We start from the raw sequence: 21,167 nt of genomic DNA on the forward strand, positions 1-21,167 counted from the left end.
GTTTTTAGTTAGGCTGAATTTGGATCTTATTGTATAATCTTATTGGGCTGTGTACCATTTTTTTATTCTCATAAATTCATAATAGTAGTAATAATAAAAAAAGAAAAGAAAAAGGAAAAGGAAGACTATTGTATGCACAATTAAACCAAATATTGAACAGAGATAACCAGTAGGTACATATTGATGCTCAAGAAGAACTAGTAGAAACCATGTCCCCGGTTCAGACTTAACCAACTCAATGTCTCTCTTCACACTCACCAAACCAAAATAAAACCAAACCAGCAATCACAGAACCCATTTTCTTATTCTTTCTGTCAAATTCAGCTTTGCTCTCCACGACCAGGGGACGGTTTAGTAGGGCTTTCGAGCACCAGTAGCTGAGACCGAGTCACCATACGAGCCATTGGAGACGTCTGATACGCCTGCACCGGGCTAAAACCCTGGGTCGAATCTCCACGAGCAGTTGCTCTCTGAGCCGAATGCGAGCTCATGCTCGAGAAGGCGTAAGCTCGCCCTGATGTCCGGTACATCCTCCTGCTAGTCATCCTTTCTTGCAACGCACTCAACTCAGACGACAGTGATTGACAAAGCCTGTCGCTGGATTGAGCAGACGGTGTCTCCGACAATTCCCTCTCACGGTTTCTAAGAATCCCAACTGCCCCGCTCAGGTCACCCCCATCCGCTAAAACCCTAGCCTCTGACATAGCTTGTGAAACAAGGAACCTGTTTAGTTGCCTGTCAACCTCTATGGACACCACTTCTTTCCCTGTTAGCTTCATTGGCCTTTGGATGCTTAGTTCTCCAGATTCAACATGGACTATCTCTTTGGTAACAGGATCTTTGTAGACGCATCTAACCTTCAGCAAAGACAAAGATTCAGATTCCCCAGACCCATTGTCGCAGCACGGAATTTCTAGAAGCACCAGGAAGTCCCTTTCTTCTTCAGCGTACATGTCTCCCACATCGATTGTGGCGGTTCTTGCATCAGGTGCTATACGGCTTCTGTAGCTTCCTGCTTTTATAGAGGATATTTTCAGGCCCTGCTCATGAATGCACTCGATTTCAACAACTTGTTCAAGAATCACGACGCTGAGAAGCCCTCCAATGCATTGCGCAAAAGCATCCTGAATCACAGTCTCTGTTTCGATGAACGAAAACGTGCCACTAGAGACTTCAGAAATTGTGTGCATTAGCTCAGCATCGTGATCTGAGCCAAACCCAAAGGTATGAATTGGAATCCGGCAAGAACTGGGAAGCAAAGACTCGTAATCTGTTCTCAGACGGACCCCAGCATGAGAAAAGGTAAAGTTGTCCTGTCCATCAGACAACAGCATCATCCCGGAAACAGGGTTCTTCCACCGTCTACCCTCAATCACTCTCGCACCAATCTTGAGCCCCTCTGCAATGTTTGTCCCGCCGTCAGCAACCAAGGAGTTAACAGCCTGCATCGCCGCTTGCTTCCCTGTCTCAGACATCAGTCTAAGAGGGAATAGTCTGCGAGCCATGGAGGAGAAGGAGATAACAGAAAGCCTATCAGTCTCACCAAGATTCTGAATCACAAAACTCATTGCATTTTTCATAAGCTCCATTTTGACTCCATCCATGCTACCACTCACATCAAGAACGGTAATAAGATCCAAAGGAGCTCGAGCGCGCCTAGCATCATCACTCACACCCTCAGCCTTAAGATGAACCAGAACAGCAAAATCAGCACGAGAGACCGGTTTGGCCAGTGCAGAGACTTCAGGGAAGAGTTTAATCTCGAGGGCTTGATGATCCGAACGATGACCATCACTGTGGATTTGGGTATCTCCTTGAGGTAAAGGCTCGTCATCTTCAAAACCCCTTTGAGCCACAAAGGTAGGGACAGAGTCAACATCACACAAAGGGACTTGTTTCCACTGAGTTCTGCATAAAGGGCAAATCCTGTTTCCGTGTTTGACGTTGGAGGTAATACAGTCAAAATGGAAGGAATGAGAGCACTCTGCAGTAAAAATAGCCTTCCCGTCTTCCTTTCTAATCTCATACAAGCAAATCGCGCACCTGCCCTGCAAATTTTCAAAGAAAACAATCTCTATTTTACAATCTTTAAATCTTAGACCTAGAAACCTAATAGGAAAAGGGACAACTAGAAATCAACACTAATTAAAAGTTACAACCCATTCGGCCACAAACGATAAAATTGCGTCAACCCTAAACCAAAACTTAAGCCACAAACGTTGATTATATATTTAAACCAATTCGATGATGAAATTGCATCAATTTCGCATCACCGACATAAGAAAAAGAGAAAATATTGGATTTTTGGATAATACAGAGATATTAGAGAGGAGTAAGAGAGAGAACCTTAGAGAAACGGAGGCCAGAAGAGGAAGGAGTAGAGCCAGGGCGAGAAGAAGAAGAATCGGGACGGTTCGGGTCAACGGATGATCTTGAGGCATCGCTGGGAGAAGGAGATGAAGGATCGAGCGTTTTGGGAAGAGTGAGACACTCGTTCAAGTTGAGATGCGATTTCGATTCTCGCAAGTTGTTCGGGTTCTCCATTGTTACACTTTCCGATTTCGATTCTCGCAAGTAGAGAGATTAAGATGGAGAAGAAGGAGAAAGTTGATAAGATCAAAAAGACTTGGAAGACGAATAAAAAGAAGAAGAAGAAGAAGAAGAAGCGGTTACCATAAAGAAGAAGAAAGCGAATTGTTCAATTCAAATCACTTTAGTAAACGTCAACTATCTATTTTTTTTTTAATTTAACTTTTTTAACGACTTTTTGTTTACTTTTTTGGCTTTTTCTACTGGCTGGGGGAGTCATGGGACGGTGGGGAAACTGGAAAGAAAAGACTCGGATACTTCTTTTAACATCACAAAATAGTTGGAGTATTAAAATCTATAATTGTAAAATTATGGGGTCTTAAATTTTAACTTCGAAGTTTGACATGTTTATAAAGTTGTCGCTCTATAATTTGGGTTTTCTATAAAGTTAAATCAGTAGTATTTTCAATCATCAATTTGTGTTGTGTGATCAGACTGTATTTATATACATGAAAGTAGAACGTTGCGTTTCAAAAGGAGAGACCTTAGCCAACGAGTCGGTTCCTGACTCACTAAATTAGATTAACGACAGAGATTAGGTAACCTACTTATACATATATATATATACTATTATTAACTCTCTAAAAATCAATAACTAAGACCCTAACCATCTCTCCTCTTAGGTCACTCGTCGTCAGAAAGACAAACCACTTCATTGTTGCTCTGCAATCCACTGCTCAAGCTCTGTTGCGGTTGTTGTTCTTGCTGCTGCTGAATTGACACAGCTGAATATGTCAAAGCTTGAGGAGGCACTGACGAGGTTGGAGTAGCTGTGGCGACGGGAGTTGAAGAGGATGGTCTATATGAGTTTAGGTGTGGTGCAGGAGAACGCAGACCTGGATTTGTTGCAGGAGTAACTGATGGAGTTGGAGCTATGTTGGATATGAGAGGCTGTCTGGGCTGAGGCATTGGACAGACCGCAAAATTCAGAAGAAGGGCTGATGGACGAGAGACTGAAGAAGGAAACGAAGATGCCTGAGGCTGCAGAGGAGCCGGACCAGGAGCAGGAAATGATGATTGCTGAAGTTGCAGAGGAGCCGAAACCAGAGCAGGAGCAGGAAAAGAAGATGCCTGAAGCTGCTGAGGAGCAATGTAATTTCTCAGTGCACTCACTTGTGCTGCTCTCTGTGCTAGCTGCTGAATTTTACCTGGAGAAAAAGTGCTATTATGACTTCGTCGCCTTATTTTTAAAACCAATTTGCTATATTATTCGACACTTACCCCTTGGAGCTCCTGAGGGAGATACCTTCTTGTCAGTACATTTGGACAAGAACGCATTCGCCAACAGTTTGTTCATTATAACAAGATTCTTATCCTTCTCTATCTTTGTCGTTCTGGTGTTATGCTCGGCTTCTACCTCATGAAATTTTCTTCGAAACTCTGCTTGTACTTCAGCCATCTTCCTCTCGAGTTCAGCTTTCAAGATTGATTTCTGCTCACAAGCAACTGAGAGTCAATGGGCAGCTAGAAAATAAACCAAAACAAGAGGTAACTGGGTAATGAGGGAAACTGACTTTTTCTTCAAAAGTCTTCTTTGAGTTCTCTGATTCTCTCCGCAACTTCTCCAGTTCATGCAGAAACGGGTCGTTGAACACAGGGAAAGGTATTTGAGGAACAGGTTGAACGGCAATCTGTTCCGTACCATTGTTAAGAAGTGATGGAACAAGAGCTGTTACACCTGCTGAATGCTCCACGCCACCTTCATGGAAAAGATCTGCACAAAAGGCATCTCCTTGTTAGCTGTTTGGCAATCACATATGTCGACCTAGGTGATACTTAAAAATGCCCAAGGCAGTTACTGACTTGCAAAGGTTGACCGCTCTACTTGGGGACCAGGTTCTGAAATTTCCATTTCACATGCATCTGATCCACTTATATGAGGCTCAGCTACTGATGTGTTATCTAAACCCTCGATATTAACTGCTGTATCAGGGTGATTTCCAGGCGAAGATAATGGCATAGGAGATGCATCCTGGGCACACTGTCCAGAAATATTAAATTCACAAGCAAAAATAACCATATGATCACTATCCACTGTTTGCTTAGTTTCAACATTACTAAGGACTAGACCTTTAAACCAACACATAAGAAAGTCCTTGAGCAGAGGCAGGTACCTGATCTGATACAGGAGATCCACCGGTTACAACTGCATCTGATCCATCTGTGGGAAGTTGAGCCACTGTTGTGACATTTTGACCCTCAATGTTTGCTCCTAGGTCAGACTGAGTTCCAACCGATCCAGATGGCAGAGAGCATGCATCCTGAGCACCCATTGTTTCCTGCAGGATATCCAGAACGAGCATTACAAAGATGTAAGACTTTTAAACAACAAAAGACATTTGTCTTTAGTTAAGGCAATAACCTGATCTATTACTGCATAATCACCACTCTCTACTGCATCTGGACCCGCTACATGGGGCTCAGCTGATGTGTTGATATTTTGGCCTTCAATATTTGCTTCTGGCGCAGGCTGATTTCCAGTCGGTGAAGATAGCAAAGGACATGTAACTTGATCACCCTGTCAAAAGAGTCGATTTAAAACAACAACGAGACTTGATCAGTAACCACATTTCCCCACCTTTTTCTCACGGAAACTTAGAATGAACATAACACAGATTGATAACTTTAAACTAGTAAAAAAGGAAAGTCTTCAATAGGGACCTGATGTGATGCAGCAAAATCAGTAGTCTCTACTGTTTCTGAACCAGCAGACTGAGGCTCAATTGCTTCTTCAAGATTTTCGCTCTCAGTGTTTGCTGCTGGGTCAGGTTGCTTTCCAGCCAGTGAAGAAGGCATAGGACATATATCTTGACCATACTGTCCAGAAAAGTGAATTTAATAAGAGAAAAAAAGACATCTGATCACTACCCGTTATTTTCAAGAAAGCAAGAATGAACATTAGAAAAGATTAAATGAACAAGGCATCAACTATTCTACAGGGCCAGTAAGTACCTGATCAGATTCAGCAGCACCCCTAGTCTCTACCACAGACGCAAGATGTTGCACAGGCATCGCTAACTCGTCAGGAATCTCTTGGTCAAGAGAACAATCTTCTCTATTCTGCTGGTCCAAAATGTTATCAGTATCAAAACCCACATGACTTGTTCTTCTATTTTCTGTTGTAACCAAAGCCTCCTCTCTATTTAGAGAAAACTCGGGGGAGGCAGAAAGATTTTCGAGTGACTGGGATACCTCTGGCACCCTTGATGAAACATCTTCATCTGATGCCGCAGATGTTATTCTGTCACAATTCTGGTCTTCTGACAAATGCACGTTCAAGGCCGCAAATTCCTCTTGACAGTCAGCAGGAATCAAAATCTCAGGCACAGTGATAGAAGCGTGCTCATTGGACTGGCTCTTTGTAAGCTGTTCACGAGACAAAGCTGAGACATCCATTGTCTCGTCATTTCTTACATCCACCATTTCATGAACTTGTTGAGTGCTGCCACCCGACATGGTTCCTAATGTGTTTTCTGCTTCTGGCACTTGATTAACCTTGGAAGCCATGCAATTCGTATCAGCGTAAGTAGCTTCAACGTTAGCATTATTGCAAATTTGTACATCAGGAGCATTTTGGGAAATGTTTGATGAACCACTAAAATGCTTGTTATTGCCACTTTGAATGGGAACACAAACTTTTAATTTAGCTGCCCAGCTCTTTATCCGATTAATCCAACAGGCTTCATCCTCAGCCAACTTCTTCTTTGCAACATCGTGCATTTGCTCCAGACTTTTGAGGCATTCATTTTTCTCACTTTTGATTTCATCAAACTTTCTTTCATAATTATGATCCAGCAGTTTGAGATCACCCACTTGAGTACTGGTCCGTGAACAGGTAATACGAATTACTGCTGCTTCCACACTTTTACTAGTTTCAAGTTTCTGCTTCTTGTCTGCATACATATTTAACAGCTCCATTTTCTTTTCCTCATGCTCTTGTACAAGCTTTTGCACTTGCTTCTTGTATTTCTTTTTTATGCCACTAATAGTCTTTTCGATATCTCTTGTTGCTGTGCTATAATGGCTACATCTCTTCTCAGTCATGCACTCTTCATCCTCTGAGCTATTTCGCATCGACTTCGTATTAATCTTTTCGTCACGCACTGTAGCCCCTGAGAGACTTTCATTTACTAGTTTTGTGCTAACCACTGACTGTTTAGAATTAGTACCAAAGCAATCGAACTGCAAACCTTGTGTATGCTCCAGGAACAGACTCTTCATGCAGGACAATATCGAATAAATATAATCCACCTCTACTCTAGAGCATTTGAAAGCTAATTCAGAATTTGCACGGACCAGAGATTCTTTGTGGCTAAGAATTTGCTTTACCAACAAGGCTGCAATCCAACTCTGAAAATGCATTATTAACAACGTATTCAGTATGTCAACTATTCATATATTATGCAGCGATCAAAGGCCAGTTAATGGATATTTGAATCCTATGATTGGAAAGTTAAAACTAAAGGAGTGCTGCCTTCTGAGGACATTCTAAACAAAGGCAGATGATGAAGGAAACAATGCATAAATTATCAAAGTAAATGCTGTCATACCAGGGCTATCTGGAATGCCTGAAAAGTAGTGGCTGGCTCTTCGTAGATTCGGTGATTTTCAATAACATATTCGAGAAAATTTCCGACCATGCTTGTGCAAGCATCCTGAAAACAAAATAATCTGTTAACCAATCACACATTGCAAAATACCTTTTAGTACAATTTTGATAGACGGAGCACCGTGATAATCACAGAAGTATATGGACACGACAGCGGAAACATCTATTAGCCAATATGTGAAGACATAAGACTACCTTAAAATAGCATCAGACACTGTATTAGTTTCTATACCAACAGCGAACAGATAAACTTTTGACATGTCTTTGATCAGCCAGGTACAAAGGCCTAAGGTTATATATAGTTATATACTCCCACAGATGGATCATGTAAAGTAGACAGAAATTTCTTTGCTTCAATAAACAATGAATGACATGAGGCACATAACTACCTACTGTTTTGTGCAGCAGTTGCTCATTTTAACAGTGCATTGGTAACGAAGCCAGATATAAGAAATAAAATATGCTTAAACGGATGGATATAGTTGAAGAATAAAACTCTCACATTTGGCTGTAACAGGAAATCAGGTAACAACTACAGTTGCAATCAGCTATATATAAGCATATGCAAGGCTAAAATAAGTTGTGGAGGTGAAAAAGGCCACTTACTGAAAGATGCAAAACTTGGCAAAGTTTTGCCATCTTCGGCTTTAAAACAGTGTGGAGCCTCCTCTGTGATTCATCCGGTATTTTCCCCCAATCTTGACTAGCTAACATATCCTCTGGGATTCCAGAGATATGGCTGCCCATAGAATACAAGCCAAAAGCATCATTTCCATCCAATGTACCATCTGTACCAGAAGATTTACATGATGACTGGAGTGTTATGACTTTTGGTGACTCCAAAGCCCCTGTAGGAAAGATAGTCAGCAAAGTAGTTGCATAATCAATGAACACTAGAGGTATCGGAGCAGAAATTAAACTATTTTACCCATGTGATCCTTCCCAGAGGCCTTTCTTTCATCATCATCTACTGGCGGATCAGTGACCCGGGGATCAGTGACATCATCAGAAGCCTTCTTTCGCTTCTTTGCATTTCCACCATCGCCAGTTTTGGGACTCGCTTCAGAACCCTCAAAATACTGAACTCGTTTTCGATTCCTTTGGGGAGTATCTGAAGGGTATTTCCACATAGGATTTTTTCCCCCCAACAGCTTTGACCAAAATATATTTGGACTCTCTTCATCTGACAACTTAATATGGTCTTCACCAAATAGAGTAGAATCACTGCTGTAAGTTCCCTGAGCATGCTTGGCCTCCAAAAGTAGACACAGCTTGACTTCATTTTCTTCTCCACCTTTGGAAGAAAGTATGGACGAGAATTCATGAATCACGCCGTCCATAATAGATTGTTCAAATGAAACTCCTGAATCTGGAGTTTCACTGCTGTGAAAATGATCCAGTTTATCAAATAAGTATGACGCCCCCCACATGAGCAGTGCGTGCGTGAGAGAGCGGTTTAGGTTCTCTACAGCTTTATTTTGCCGCTTATTTTGCCTAGCCAGAATCAGGGCTTTTTCTTCAACTGTACATACTGAGTACAATCGGAATATCTTAGTTCTTTCAGAACATGACTCGATTTTTATCTTCTCTACGTGCTTAACATCATGCGATGGATTCAAGCTGCTTCCAAAAAGAATAAACGCATCAGCTCGCAAGAGTTTAATGGTTTGACTGCAGGCACGTGTTTCCAACAGCAGAACACAGCATTGACTCTCCTTGTTGAAATTGTTTATAGCGGAGTTCTTCTTTGAGGAATATATCCCATGCTCATAAGATTTTGGACCAAATCTTTGACCCACAAAATCTTCGAGAATATTACCAAGCAGAAGCCCTTCAGGGGTTTGTGTTGCCTGCTGAAAATAAAAACTGTAATTCAAACATACATGAGGCACATATAACGAAAAAGAAAGAAGAGAAAAGAAACATTTTAGTTCAGCATATCTCATAATGCTAGCTGACTGCTGAAGGCTAACTTACACTTCATAATTGCACGATAAAAAGCATACTTTCATCCCACTCAAATTTCAATACAAGACAGAATTCCATTGTCAAAAAGAAAATGCACATATATTGAGAATGCACAAAGTGACGTATTCATGACAAACATAGAGCTATTCACATTCGCAAGTAATAGAAAATGCACCTGGTAGAAGACAACTGCTTTTAAACCATTCTTTTTTATATGAGTAAGCATTTTATCAAGGAGGTGAAGTTTCCCGCTCGCTTTAATTTCTACATCCAGGATTTCATGCAACTCCAGATTCTTGGTGAGCAGTTGTTTCAAAGATGCATCCATAACGTATGGATGGTCACAGGTCTGTCAACAAGTTGCAAACACATAAAGAAGATTTTAATATATTCACACATTAACATGCAGAAAGAGGCCTTGAGAAAATGTGATGCTGACCGACAATAGTCGTATATCTAAGCAACCCCAAAACTGTCAAGTTTGCCAGGTTCTATGTGTTTCAAAAAAGCATAAAACAAATAGACCCAAAACCTTTGCTCTACCAAACATCAAACAGAAAGGCATAACACCTATGTGACAACCTCTTGAAAGCATGGAACACAGAATTGTTTTTTTGGCTGCAATGCGGTGAACACCTTATCAATTTTTCTATTGCTTTCTTTATCTTATCACCAGTAATAACTGGGTACTTAACTCACAAGTGCATTGAAGAATAAGTGTTTTTAAAATCAAGTAACTTACTTTTCTTACAGAATTGAGAGTTTCTTCTAGAGCTCCAAGATCAATCTTCGAAAGTGAAGAAAGAGATAAGGATTTGGAGAAGAGAGTCTGACAGTATTGCTCCAGCTGTACATCTGATAGCTGCACAGGAACCCAATACTCTGGGTACACCGAAGAATAGAATTTGGGATCACTTGATTTACCATGTTGTATTTGCCCGTTCTCCTCATATTCTCTGCTCGTAACTGGTCCAGTTTCTTTCATATCCTAATCAAATGCAAAATAGAATTGCAGATTACAAGTAAAAGGATAAGTAAATCTAGTATCTAACTATTTAAGAGTCCACTGATTAACGGGTCTCCGAAAGTAATTAGAAACCAACCTGTGTCACGTTATCAGATTCTTCAACTGGCTGGACAATGCAGGAGCAAACACTCCTATTTTGACAATCACCGTTGACCCTTCAAAATTTTGAACAACTCATTACAATACAGAACATATATCCTAAGAATCAAACCCATCTGCCCAACATTCAACATTGGCAGATCGTTTCAATAGACAGACAACACTAAAAAAACTCTTACTTTTGCCGTTTTTTACACGTGTTGCACATTTCAGGTCGATTATCATTTTTGCACCCAGATGGAGATGGAATGACCCCATCAGAACTCATAACGTGATCATCTCCATTTGCAACTGTAGCACATGCATCCAGCTCAATTTCTGCAGTGTCTCTTTTTCTTTTCAAAGGCAAAACTATGTCGGTTTCTAAGCCAGTTTTACTGACAAGAAGCTTTTGGGTTTCTAAATTTGTAGATGGTGAACATATAACGCTGTCATCCCTAGTTTCAACTATGGGGGATGCATAAAGAACCATCTTTCCAGTCTCCGTAGTTGATTTCAAAGGAAAATCAGTGTCCTTTTCTAAACTAGTTTCGCCAACTGGCAGCCTTTTTGATTCTGCATTTGCAGGTGGTAGACAATCTGTGTTATCATCTTGAAACTTTTGTGGATATTCTTTTTCTAAACTAGTTTCACCAACTGGCAGCGTTTTCGATTCTGCATTTGCAGGTGGTGAACAATCTGTCTTACCATCTTGAAGCTTTTGTGTCTCTAAATTCTCAGATGGTGAACCTATAACACTGTCATCCCCAGTTTCAACTATGGGGGATGCATCAAGCACTATCTTCTCGGTCTCCGTAACTGATTTCAAAGGAAAATCAGTGCCCTTGTCCAAACTAGTTTCGTCAACTGGCAGCCTTTTTGATCCTGCATCTGCAGGTGGTGGACAATCTGTTTTACCTTGAACATCATCATTGCCTGCAGGTATGCGGCGAGAACAACCAACAACTACTAGTTCCTCTTCATTTGGGGAAGCATCAACTAATGCCTCAGATTCCTTGAGCTTCCCTCTAAACAATGCCCTGTAACTTCGGGCTGACATTATAGGCTTGATCTTATCTGTCGACTCTTCAACACTATCCTTTCTCTGCTCAATATCCGGTGAAGTATCTCCTTTCCTGATAGAATTATCTGATCCTTTGGAACTCTGCAAGGATACTTCAGTCTTCCCCCTATTGGACCTTCGCAAAGAACTTGGTGTGGAATTCTTGACGATTCCACCGGACTTTTTTGAAACTGAAGCAGGTGAGGGAGCCAGTCTCTCTGACTTTCTAGTAGCAGAAGCTGGAGTTATTACCTTCGTAGATGGTGTCCCCCGGCTTGACCTCCTCAAACCAGGGGTTTCTTGTTCAACTGAGGCAGGAATTGAAGCTGCTAGGGATCTGGTGTAAATGGTTCTCCCCGTCAAACCAATCTTTTCATCTTTCTTCATATTCACTGAGAGCACGCAACGGAAAGGACCTTAGCAACCAAATCAAGCACTTAAAAACAAAGAATGTGAGCACCGAAGAAGACCATCAAACAAAATGTCTACAAATCCGGCGACCTAACTTTCAAATCAAAATTCCTATATGCAAAACTAATGAGTTACATCTAACAAACGCCTAAGATCCATCCCCAAGTAGATAAGATTCTCTGAAAAACCTAAAACGCAAAGCCCGAGGCCCAAAACCTTCGATTCACCGATAGATTAACACCAACCTAAAACAGGGAAGGAAGCATACCTGCGCGAAAGTGTGTAATTGTCAGAATCTATCGCTTGACGGAGCTTGGTGGAAATTTCCGATTCCGAGAGTGTGAAAGAAAAACGCGAGGGAAAATTTGAGAATTCCAGCACAATTCTCGATTAAGTGGTTCTTCAGGCCATGCAATCCTCGCGGTGTTTGGGGTTTCGGAAAACTGAGTTTGAAGAAGACGAGAATTGGGTTCGCAGGATTATGTACGGTACTTTCCTCTTCTAGCACCGGCGTTTCTCGAGCGAGCGATTTTTGATTTTACGATTACCGGAAGGAAAAACTCATGCTTGTGATTTCTTAGATTTAAATTTATATATTTTAAGTTATAAAATACTTCAAAAATAGTGTACATATGTAATTAACATATGTTATGTGAAATTAACGAAATGTTACACCGACTATGTTAGTATATTACTTATAGTTTGTTTTGAAATTTGTAATTTTTATACTATACTAAAATATGAAACGAATTAGCATAAGAGTATGTTGCTAGAATTGAAGATTAAATAGAACAAATTCATATACAATATGAAATATAACTGAGCTCTTCGTGTATTCAAAAATGATAAAAACAAAAACAAAAATTCCAAAGAGATTAAAAATATGTATATGTTCTGCATTCGTAGTATTCAATCAACATTTTTACAGTGATTAACACCTATCATCTTTGATTGTGGTACTCATCATCAAAATATTTCTCTAAACTTCAAACGTTTAATTACCAGTTTGGCCTCGACAGTAGACTGTAACCACTGCGGAATTACGTACCCATAATGTTTAGAGTCGATCAACCTTGTCCGCTATCCTATTACACTATGTAGAAGACTAGAACGAAAGTTTACATATATCATTTTGGTCGTTCCAAAATACACTGTAGTATTTGCATAGTTTTTTCAATACATTAATTCCAATAAATCCAATGTTATTTATTAGAAGCATTATCTCTTACAATATTTCAAAGATTACTAGAAAGAATATAAACCAAACTTAAATATTTAATATAGTTTACTATGCCATGTTGGTATGTAAAGTGCCACCGGACGCTCATTTTTACGCTGAAGCGGTCTAGCATTTGAGTTAGATTGCTGCATGGAAAAAGAATTATGTTTCAAACTTACAATTTTCTTAGAAATTAAATACATATTGGTCACATTAGCCAAGTTAGTACACTTAGTTAACATTAGAAATTAGAAATTATTAGAGACACTCACATCGTGTACAGTCACTCGAAGCATGATCAATTGTTTTAATGTCACAGTCCTCATCTGCAACATTTTGAAAATATATCAATCCGAAACAATGAGCTTTATATTAATCATTTATAATAACCACTCTGGAATCTCGATAGTAATAATTACCTCTTTGGAAATCGTCCAAATCACATTTTCAGAACACGGTGGAGTTGTAAGTGATCCGATAAATCTATAATAGTGTTTTGATTCAAAACCGAATGTTCTAGGATGAACCATCTCGACAAATTCCTGGGATTCGTGTGTATCAGTTATCCTCTTCAAGTATCTTTCCAACTAGTCAATTATCAAATATTGAATTAGTGTTTTTTTTTTTACTTCCAAAAGTATAAGTTAGTAATTATTTGGTTAAAACGATTAGGTACGTAGGAAGGTTGAGGTTGCAATACCGTGAGGAGAAAATAGTCAGGTTTTCCCAATTTGTAAAAGAAAGCGACAACAGCGTTGCGTCCATCTTTGCTCTGATGAACCATGTGTTCCTCAAGAACAAACCTATATTACATGTGCATTATTCAAATCTTTGCATGCATCCTAATCATTATCTCAAAAAAAAAAAAACCCCATATCTTGAAAACGTAAGCCTTGTTTTGATTAAGATATGTTTCCCTCTAATCATATCTCAAATGTATACGAGTAGAGATATATACCTTTTGCCATTGAGTGTGTGTTCGGAAGGAGAGTGCCAATGAATCTGTTGAAGTTTATATTCAGTACCATTAATAGTGATACCTAAACCTGCATTTCCTCCTTCAAATTTCATCTGCCACAAGAACAAAACAAAAATTACATATTATATATGATCCAAAAATGAAATAATATATTGGAAAAGCTTATAGTTTGGTTTACCATGATATCATGGCCTCTGTTCTTAATGGTGGCATTTGAAGGTAAATACTGGCTACGAAGGTATCCAAGATTATGATCAATCAAGACTCTTTTGTCCGTAAGATCAATCGGAGACTGCATGTTGCCTTTTCCACACATTGCCCACTCTGGCTTTAGTCTTCCCCAGTTCTCTGGCCCCTTCTCTCCTTTCTTCTCGTAGTTAAACTGCGTTTCGTCCTCTATATTTTTTTTGGTTATACACGAGTTAAAAAAAATGTGTTTCATTAAGTCTAATTATAACTTATAAAGAGGCTTATGGAATCATATCAATTGAAAGAAGTTGTTAAAAAAAAAAAAAAGAGGCTTATGGAATTAACGGAGCTTACCAACTTCTCCATGATCTGGTGAACTCGAAACAATTGTAATAGAGATGAAGATAAGGAAAAAGACATAGCCAATTGATGGTATCTTCATTTTCTTGTGCTATATATCTTGGGGAGAGAGATAGAAGAAAAAAATTCAAATTTTGGTTTTATCCTCTTTTATAGCTCTTATTCTTATGAAACAACTTCAAGGAGATGTTGATCATAAATCAATTCTCTTGTTTTATCCTCTTTTATAGCTCTTATTCAAGTTAACAAATTTTACGTGCCTTAGCTATAGTTTTCACCTTAATTTTCTCTAATTTTCTTTATGTTTCTTTGTTTTTAGGTAAATTGTATCAATATATTTAATTATATAAAAGAAAAGGAAATCTTTGTGGGACTCACCAGTTAAATGGAGGAGTGTATTGGATCATTAATTTAGAGTGATTTGAGTTTTTATGAGTTTTGATATTTTTTTGGTGAATTTTGTTGAATTAGGAAATTTGTTATTAAAATTCTCTCAAATCTCATCTAAAACTATGGGATTTGGATCTTATATTTTTAACTAAGAAATTTCCAGAAATAACAATGGATTTGATCGTACATTTTAAAATTACTAATCCAATAAGGCAATAACACTTGATTCCAGAATAATTCCACTTCAAAATTTCCAAAACAATTATGATTAATTATTTGTATTATAATTTTTTATAAAATTTTATTTATATAAAATGAACGCTTCACATTCGATAAGAACACATTTAATCATTATAGTTAACTATTATACATACTTTGTAAAAATTATTTTGAATCTGTGATAAATGTAAAAACTTTAATTGATTTTGATTAACTATGCTTCTTGGAAGCTAAAGTTTCATAATTTTAAATGTAAAAATTAGATGATTACTCAATTCTTTGCATGAACTATACATGTATAGAAAAATTATACGTCAGCATTTGTTATTTGAAAAGTGAAAAGTCTTTCTTTACATGTATACCCTTACATCAATGAATCAGTTACACCTTATATGCAATTTACTTGCTTGACTAATCTTCTTGTAATTTACAGCTACCACACAAAGAAAGTCATATTACAGTTCTTGACCAACATCATTGGTAACAAGATCCTCTGAAATGATGGCTACCAGTAGTCATTGCAGGAACAAACACCATCTCTAAAATGATGAAACCGAGTTCTGTCTCTAGCAATAATCTCCCTTTTGTAAATCTTTGATATAAGCTTTGTAGCCTCATGACAATTTCTGCATACCCTTAGATTCTTCACGATTGTAAGTTTAGTCCCAGGCTTTGTACTGATCAGCCCAAATGCAATAGCTAGCTTCTCGCTGTGATGCCGCAATGCTCCTTCCTTCCATTCTTCTTCCATCTCCTGCAAGACTTCAGAAGTATCTGGAACAAACCCGGCTTTCTCTAGTAACACCTCCATTTCTTCTAACATTCCGTAGATTTCTCTGTTCCGTGGATGGAATTTATCCCCGATGATGAACTCATGGACCACAGAATCTATTTCGATAGAGCTGCAACCAGGAACTTTCTTCATACCTTTATCATTGAGGAGAGCTCGTGTTTTTGCTACTTCGTTCCATCTTCCTGCTGAGGCATAAATGTTAGACAGAAGTACATAAGAACCTGGGTTTTCTGGCTCAATCTTAATGAGGTTTTCTGCAAATGATTCGCCCAACTCGACATTCCCATGCATCTTGCAAGCTTTGAGAAGGGAGCACCAAATCACTCCATCGGGCTCCATTTCCATCATGTTTATCATTTCTTCCGCTTCTTTGAATAGACCCGAATGACCCAAAAGATCAATCATGCAACCGTAGTGCTCTAATTTTGGGGTCATTTTGTAGTCCTGTGTCATTGTTCTGAAAATATGGCGTCCAAGATCTAGCATACCTGAATGGCTACAAGCAGACAACAAACCAACAAACGTGATATCATCTGGTTGAATCCCAATCTTTCTCATTCTTGAGAAAAGATCAAATGATGCATCAGCTCTCCCGTGCATTGCAAACCCAAATATCATTGCGTTCCAAGACGACAAGCTTTTATGGAGTATACTGTTGAACACTTGGTGTGCTGCCTCTATGTCTCCACATTTAGCATACATGTCAATCAGGCTTGTACGGAGAGAAGAAGCATTCGTAACACCCTTTAATCTCTTGTCGATATACACATGAATCCATCTTCCAATATCTATGGCTCCAAGGTGTGCACAAGCAGGAAGAATACTTAGCATTGTCACATCGTTTGGAGTTTCACCTGATCTAAGCATTTCTTGAAACAACAACAATGCTTCTTTGTAAAGATTCATATGTGTGTAACCACCGATCAAGGTATTCCAAGAAATTACATCCTTGTACGGCAATCTTTCGAACAAACCACACGCTGTCTCCAATTCACCACATTTCGAGTATAAATCAATGAGAGCATTAACAATCTTGAGATTTGAACCAAACCCATGATCATCAATCCATAAATGTACCTGACGACCCAATTCAATACTACCAGACTGAGCACAAGCAGAAACTACAGTGACCATTGTACTCTCGTCTGGCCTAACATTCGTCTTCATCATATCTTTAAACAATTCTAACGCTTCCTTATAGTTACCGGTTTCAGCATATCCTGAAATCATTGCATTCCATGATACTACGTCTTTAACGGGAATTTCATCGAACAACTTCTGTGCATTTTCGATATAGCCTCTCGATGCATAACCCTTGATCAAAGCTGTGTATGAAACCACATCTCGGTGAGGACTTTTATCGAACACCTTATGTGCATCTTCCAATCTCCCGTTTTGGACATACATAGAGATCAGAGAAGTATGTACATACAAATCTAGATCACATCCAAGTTTCAAAACATGCCCATGGATCTGTTGCCCTTCCTTAAAAGCTTTCGACTTTGCACAAGATTTCAATACAAACGGAAACGTGTAGGAATTAGGAAGAAGCCCAAGTGAAATCATACAAACATACAGCTTCAGAGCAGAAACAGGGTCCGAACTCAACGCGTGCCCACGAAACATCGTGTTCCAAATCAACAGGTTTGGCTCCTGAATAGTTTTGAAAACAGATATCGCATAAGGAAGGCCTTCAAAGTGTGGAGAGAGAATGCAGAACTCAATAAGCTTACTGAGAGCGTAATTGGTGTTGTGGAGACCGATTTTGATCATCTGAGCGTGGATAATGCGGAGAGATTGAAGAGTTTTGCAATTGTGGAGAAGAGAAAGAGAAGGGTGATTTCGTATAGAATCGTAAGGGGGATCAGAAGACGAAGGAAGGAAATGGAATGGGTAAGAAGAAGAAGGAACGGTGAGAGGAGAACACGAGAGCATCATCTTCTTCTTCTTACTTATCGTTGCTTCCAACGGAAATTTTCACTACCGCCACATTTAAAGTCCCAAATAGCACACGGACTTTGTTTGGGCCTGTGATTTTTTTGTTTGCAACTATATGGGCCTGTGATTAACTTTTCACTTACGATGTTTGATTATATATTTTTTTGGTAGGATCGATGTTTGATTATGTTGTTTTGCAAAATTTAAACGTAAACGGCAGAAATACTAAACGAGACCAAAATAATTAATAAGTTTTTAATAATATCCTTGTTGTGTTTACCATTATTTTCGTGGACGATAAATAAATAAAATCAACAAAACAGTCTAACGTAGAGTAACTAGAGAAACCTTTATTTTAGGGTATAATCATGATGTTTATGTGAATAATTAAGATTAGTAAAAGCTTTCAGTATCTTCATATATTAAACTATTGGTCTGTATAAGTGCACTATGCGCTTGTTGGTTGGTTGAACCGGCCTCGCATTCGAATTAGCATCCTAATAAATATCATTCAAAACACTAGTTAAAATAATGAAAAAAGAATGAATAAATTGGATGGAAAAAAGCATCATCATGGGATGAATATTCCATTGACCATAAGGAATCTCACTTACATCGTGCACTGCCACGCGGAGGAGCTTCACTTGTTTTCTTGTCACGGTCCTAACCTGAAATTTTATTAAAGGAATTAAACATTGCTATTAATTAGGTAATTAAGACCAAAATGAAGTGAAAATAGATAAATAAATACCTTTCTAACGACGCTCCAAGTAACGTTTTGAGTGCAAGGAGGAGTGGTAAGTGAACCAGTGTATCTGTAATATTTTCTGCTTCCGATCTTAATTTTGGTGGGATCAATCATTCCTACATTTTTCTCAGCCTCCTCCATTTCAGCAATGCCCTCTAATTCTTTCTCCAACTAAAACCAACCCAAATTTTCAAAAACAAATAAATCAACAATTACTGTTGGTTCCAATATTACATATCGATGCAGTTAATAATAGATATTAAGTTTTTTATATGTGTACCGATCTGATAAAAGTATCTGCTCTTCCGATCTTGTACAACACAGTCACAACAGCCATTCTTCTATTCCTGCCTTCGTGAACCATATGCAGCTCAAGTGCAAACCTGGTTTGTTTGCAAGTTCTAATACTTTTAGTTTTGTGAACCGATCAAGATAGTTTTGATGTAGTTAGTAATTATTATCTTAATGAAATAGTTACCTTCTTCCATTAATAGTATGTTCAGACGGAGAGTGCCAGTGAAGCTGTTGAAGTTCATATTCAAAACCATTGATCTTAATAGTTCCTGCTCCATCTTCAAATTTTAACTGCAACAGGATTAATCAACACATGATTATTGGTTTATTAAGGGTTACGGTTTTTAATTAGTAGAAACTAGAAGCACATAGGTGGCTCTATAATAATGGCTTCTGTGTAAGAATAAAAAGTTACCTAGTTTTATATATAAACACAACAAAATCAAACGAAAAAAGTGTGTGCTAGCTTAAACAGAAGATGAGTCCATGCATGTTTATATATATTATTATACCATGATGTCATGGCCTCTGTTCTTAAGAGTTGCATTTGAAGGATTATAGTCTCTATTAAGCCTTCCAAGATGAGAAACAATGTTAACTCTCTCGTTCATAAGATCTATGGGAGATTGCATCTCTCCTTTTCCACACATTTCCCATTCCGGTTTAAGTTCTCCCCATCTCTCTGGCCCCTTCTCATCGTTCTTCTTGTAGTTAAACTCGCGTTCGTCCTCTACATCACCATTAAGCAAATTAAAGATTTTCATAAGTAAATAAAATAGAGAGAAATTTAAGTCTTACGTACCAACTTCTCCGTGACTTGAAGCAGCACTCGAAATCGAAACAATTGTGAAAATACTAAACAGAGCCACAAAGAAGATGCAACTGATTGATGAGTAGTTCACCATCTTTGTTTTACTGAAGAGGGAGATATAAAAGCGTTACGTTGATAGTTTTAGTCTTTAAAATTTTGATCGATAAGTTATAATGAGCTTGGTTGGGAACACACATGCAGCTATAAATACTTATTGAGACAGATGATTTTGTACGGATTACTAGTCCACAAGACTTCCCATGCTTTCTTAATTCCTTCCGGACGACATCTTTGACTTCCTTGTAAATATGTTTTTTTTAATATAATCTGGGAATAGAAGGCAGGGTGTGAATCAAAGCCTAATTCATCACCAAATCTCTTATCACTTTCAATTTGAATAAGAAAAGAAAATAAATCACAGTGGGATTTATCTTGGTTCATTCCGATTTTCAAGATATGGCACACAGAACTTTACTTTTGAAAATAATGAAGACATATTTTCTCATTTTAATCATTATGTTTTCATTTCTTCATATTATGATGTGTCAAATTTCAAAGATGATAATAATAAAAAGTTTGACATAAGATATTTTTAATAGCTGCAAAATTTAATAATTAAAAACTATAGTAATTGACACATAATACCTTTTTCAAAATTTTAATGGAGTTTTTGGTTTGCAAAAATAATATTCTAAAAGATAGAAGGAAACCAAAAAAAAAAAAAAATTGGCCTACTAAGTCAATAACTTGAAATCTAAAAAAAATGTTTTCTTTCTTTAATTTTAAAGATTTAATCAATATTTGTTTACTTCAGGTTTTTTGACAATTTGTTCCAATTATCTCTTAGAGGTATTAGCAGTTATAAATAAATGTTTACCATACATTAATTTAAGAGTTTTAGTTCTAAAACTTTTATAAGTGGTTGTGTCTAAAAATGATCGATGATATTTAGATAATTTCCTGTTGTTTTCATCAGTTATATGTTCATTATACTTTATGAATATATATAATCTGCTCTATATTCAAGTTAATTAACACGGTAAGGATCGTCCAAATTTATAGAAAGTAGAACAACCACAACGAAAAGGTGATGAAGAAAATATGTTTCCCAAAAGAAAAATAATATGAAAACAACATATGCGTTGCTTTCCTGCGTACGACCAATTCACATCAGGAGTCAGGAGGACTCACTTTCTGAAATTAGTCCAAGAAAGAAATCTATTTAGGGTGGTTGGTTAAAATTTCAGTATGTTTTAAAAATCATATAGTAAATAATAGAAATTCCACCCTAAGGATTCCTCAAGGTCAAAGAGCCGTTTCACCTTACCATATATTATAAGTTCGTAAATGTTGAAATGTTCCTTTTGATAATTCTAATGGTCGTATCATCTAGAAACTAATTATTTTACACTATATCGATCATATTTTCTTGATTAATGTGAATAATACCTAAGCGAGTTTGTGCCTTCCTTTTTTGAAATG

At 38.0% G+C, this 21,167-nt stretch overlaps 5 protein-coding genes across 8 annotated transcripts; all 5 read right to left on the bottom strand.

Annotated features, from left to right (window-relative positions):
• Nucleotides 1-26: 26 nt before the first annotated feature.
• Nucleotides 27-2,814, bottom strand: AT1G08050 (Zinc finger (C3HC4-type RING finger) family protein). The gene is made up of 2 exons (NM_100679.5): nucleotides 2,347-2,814; nucleotides 27-2,048 (listed from the first exon to the last, which is right to left on the bottom strand). The coding sequence occupies exons 1-2, from the start codon at nucleotides 2,542-2,544 to the stop codon at nucleotides 321-323; spliced, it is 1,926 nt and encodes a 641-aa protein (NP_172283.1). The 5' UTR covers nucleotides 2,545-2,814; the 3' UTR covers nucleotides 27-320.
• Nucleotides 2,815-2,936: 122 nt separating this feature from the next.
• On the bottom strand, nucleotides 2,937-12,317 carry MOM (ATP-dependent helicase family protein). 3 transcript variants are annotated; one of them, NM_100680.4, is made up of 16 exons: nucleotides 12,014-12,317; nucleotides 10,472-11,726; nucleotides 10,270-10,348; nucleotides 9,909-10,154; nucleotides 9,342-9,515; nucleotides 8,127-9,048; nucleotides 7,805-8,046; nucleotides 7,140-7,244; nucleotides 5,542-6,939; nucleotides 5,251-5,406; nucleotides 4,952-5,107; nucleotides 4,704-4,868; nucleotides 4,393-4,570; nucleotides 4,104-4,303; nucleotides 3,811-4,021; nucleotides 2,937-3,737 (listed from the first exon to the last, which is right to left on the bottom strand). In NM_100680.4, the coding sequence occupies exons 2-16, from the start codon at nucleotides 11,719-11,721 to the stop codon at nucleotides 3,214-3,216; spliced, it is 6,006 nt and encodes a 2,001-aa protein (NP_563806.1). In that variant the 5' UTR covers nucleotides 11,722-11,726; nucleotides 12,014-12,317; the 3' UTR covers nucleotides 2,937-3,213. The 3 variants fall into 3 exon arrangements, with proteins under 3 accessions (NP_563806.1, NP_001322007.1, NP_849608.1); NM_001331755.1 differs by having other exon boundaries at nucleotides 2,975-3,737; nucleotides 8,127-9,051; NM_179277.1 differs by lacking the exon at nucleotides 12,014-12,317 and having other exon boundaries at nucleotides 2,975-3,737; nucleotides 10,472-11,762.
• A 562-nt stretch (nucleotides 12,318-12,879) lies between these two features.
• Nucleotides 12,880-14,687, bottom strand: ACA5 (alpha carbonic anhydrase 5). Its single transcript, NM_100681.2, has 7 exons — nucleotides 14,487-14,687; nucleotides 14,122-14,339; nucleotides 13,923-14,035; nucleotides 13,665-13,767; nucleotides 13,384-13,551; nucleotides 13,237-13,290; nucleotides 12,880-13,110 (listed from the first exon to the last, which is right to left on the bottom strand). The coding sequence occupies exons 1-7, from the start codon at nucleotides 14,572-14,574 to the stop codon at nucleotides 13,021-13,023; spliced, it is 834 nt and encodes a 277-aa protein (NP_172285.2). The 5' UTR covers nucleotides 14,575-14,687; the 3' UTR covers nucleotides 12,880-13,020.
• Nucleotides 14,688-15,382: 695 nt separating this feature from the next.
• OTP82 (Tetratricopeptide repeat (TPR)-like superfamily protein) lies at nucleotides 15,383-17,853 on the bottom strand. Of its 2 annotated transcripts, NM_001331756.1 has the most exons (2): nucleotides 17,628-17,853; nucleotides 15,383-17,547 (listed from the first exon to the last, which is right to left on the bottom strand). In NM_001331756.1, exon 2 carries the CDS (start codon nucleotides 17,518-17,520, stop codon nucleotides 15,607-15,609), a length of 1,914 nt encoding a protein of 637 aa, NP_001321602.1. In that variant the 5' UTR covers nucleotides 17,521-17,547; nucleotides 17,628-17,853; the 3' UTR covers nucleotides 15,383-15,606. The 2 variants fall into 2 exon arrangements, with proteins under 2 accessions (NP_001321602.1, NP_172286.1); NM_100682.3 differs by having other exon boundaries at nucleotides 15,383-17,853.
• Nucleotides 17,854-18,223: 370 nt separating this feature from the next.
• Nucleotides 18,224-19,844, bottom strand: ACA7 (alpha carbonic anhydrase 7). The gene is made up of 7 exons (NM_100683.3): nucleotides 19,677-19,844; nucleotides 19,387-19,604; nucleotides 19,059-19,165; nucleotides 18,861-18,963; nucleotides 18,584-18,751; nucleotides 18,447-18,500; nucleotides 18,224-18,329 (listed from the first exon to the last, which is right to left on the bottom strand). Exons 1-7 carry the CDS (start codon nucleotides 19,777-19,779, stop codon nucleotides 18,255-18,257), a joined length of 828 nt encoding a protein of 275 aa, NP_172287.1. The 5' UTR covers nucleotides 19,780-19,844; the 3' UTR covers nucleotides 18,224-18,254.
• Between the last annotated feature and the right edge of the window lie 1,323 nt (nucleotides 19,845-21,167).

The sequence above is a fragment of the Arabidopsis thaliana genome (assembly GCF_000001735.4).
Source record: "Arabidopsis thaliana chromosome 1 sequence".
NCBI lineage: Eukaryota > Viridiplantae > Streptophyta > Magnoliopsida > Brassicales > Brassicaceae > Arabidopsis > Arabidopsis thaliana.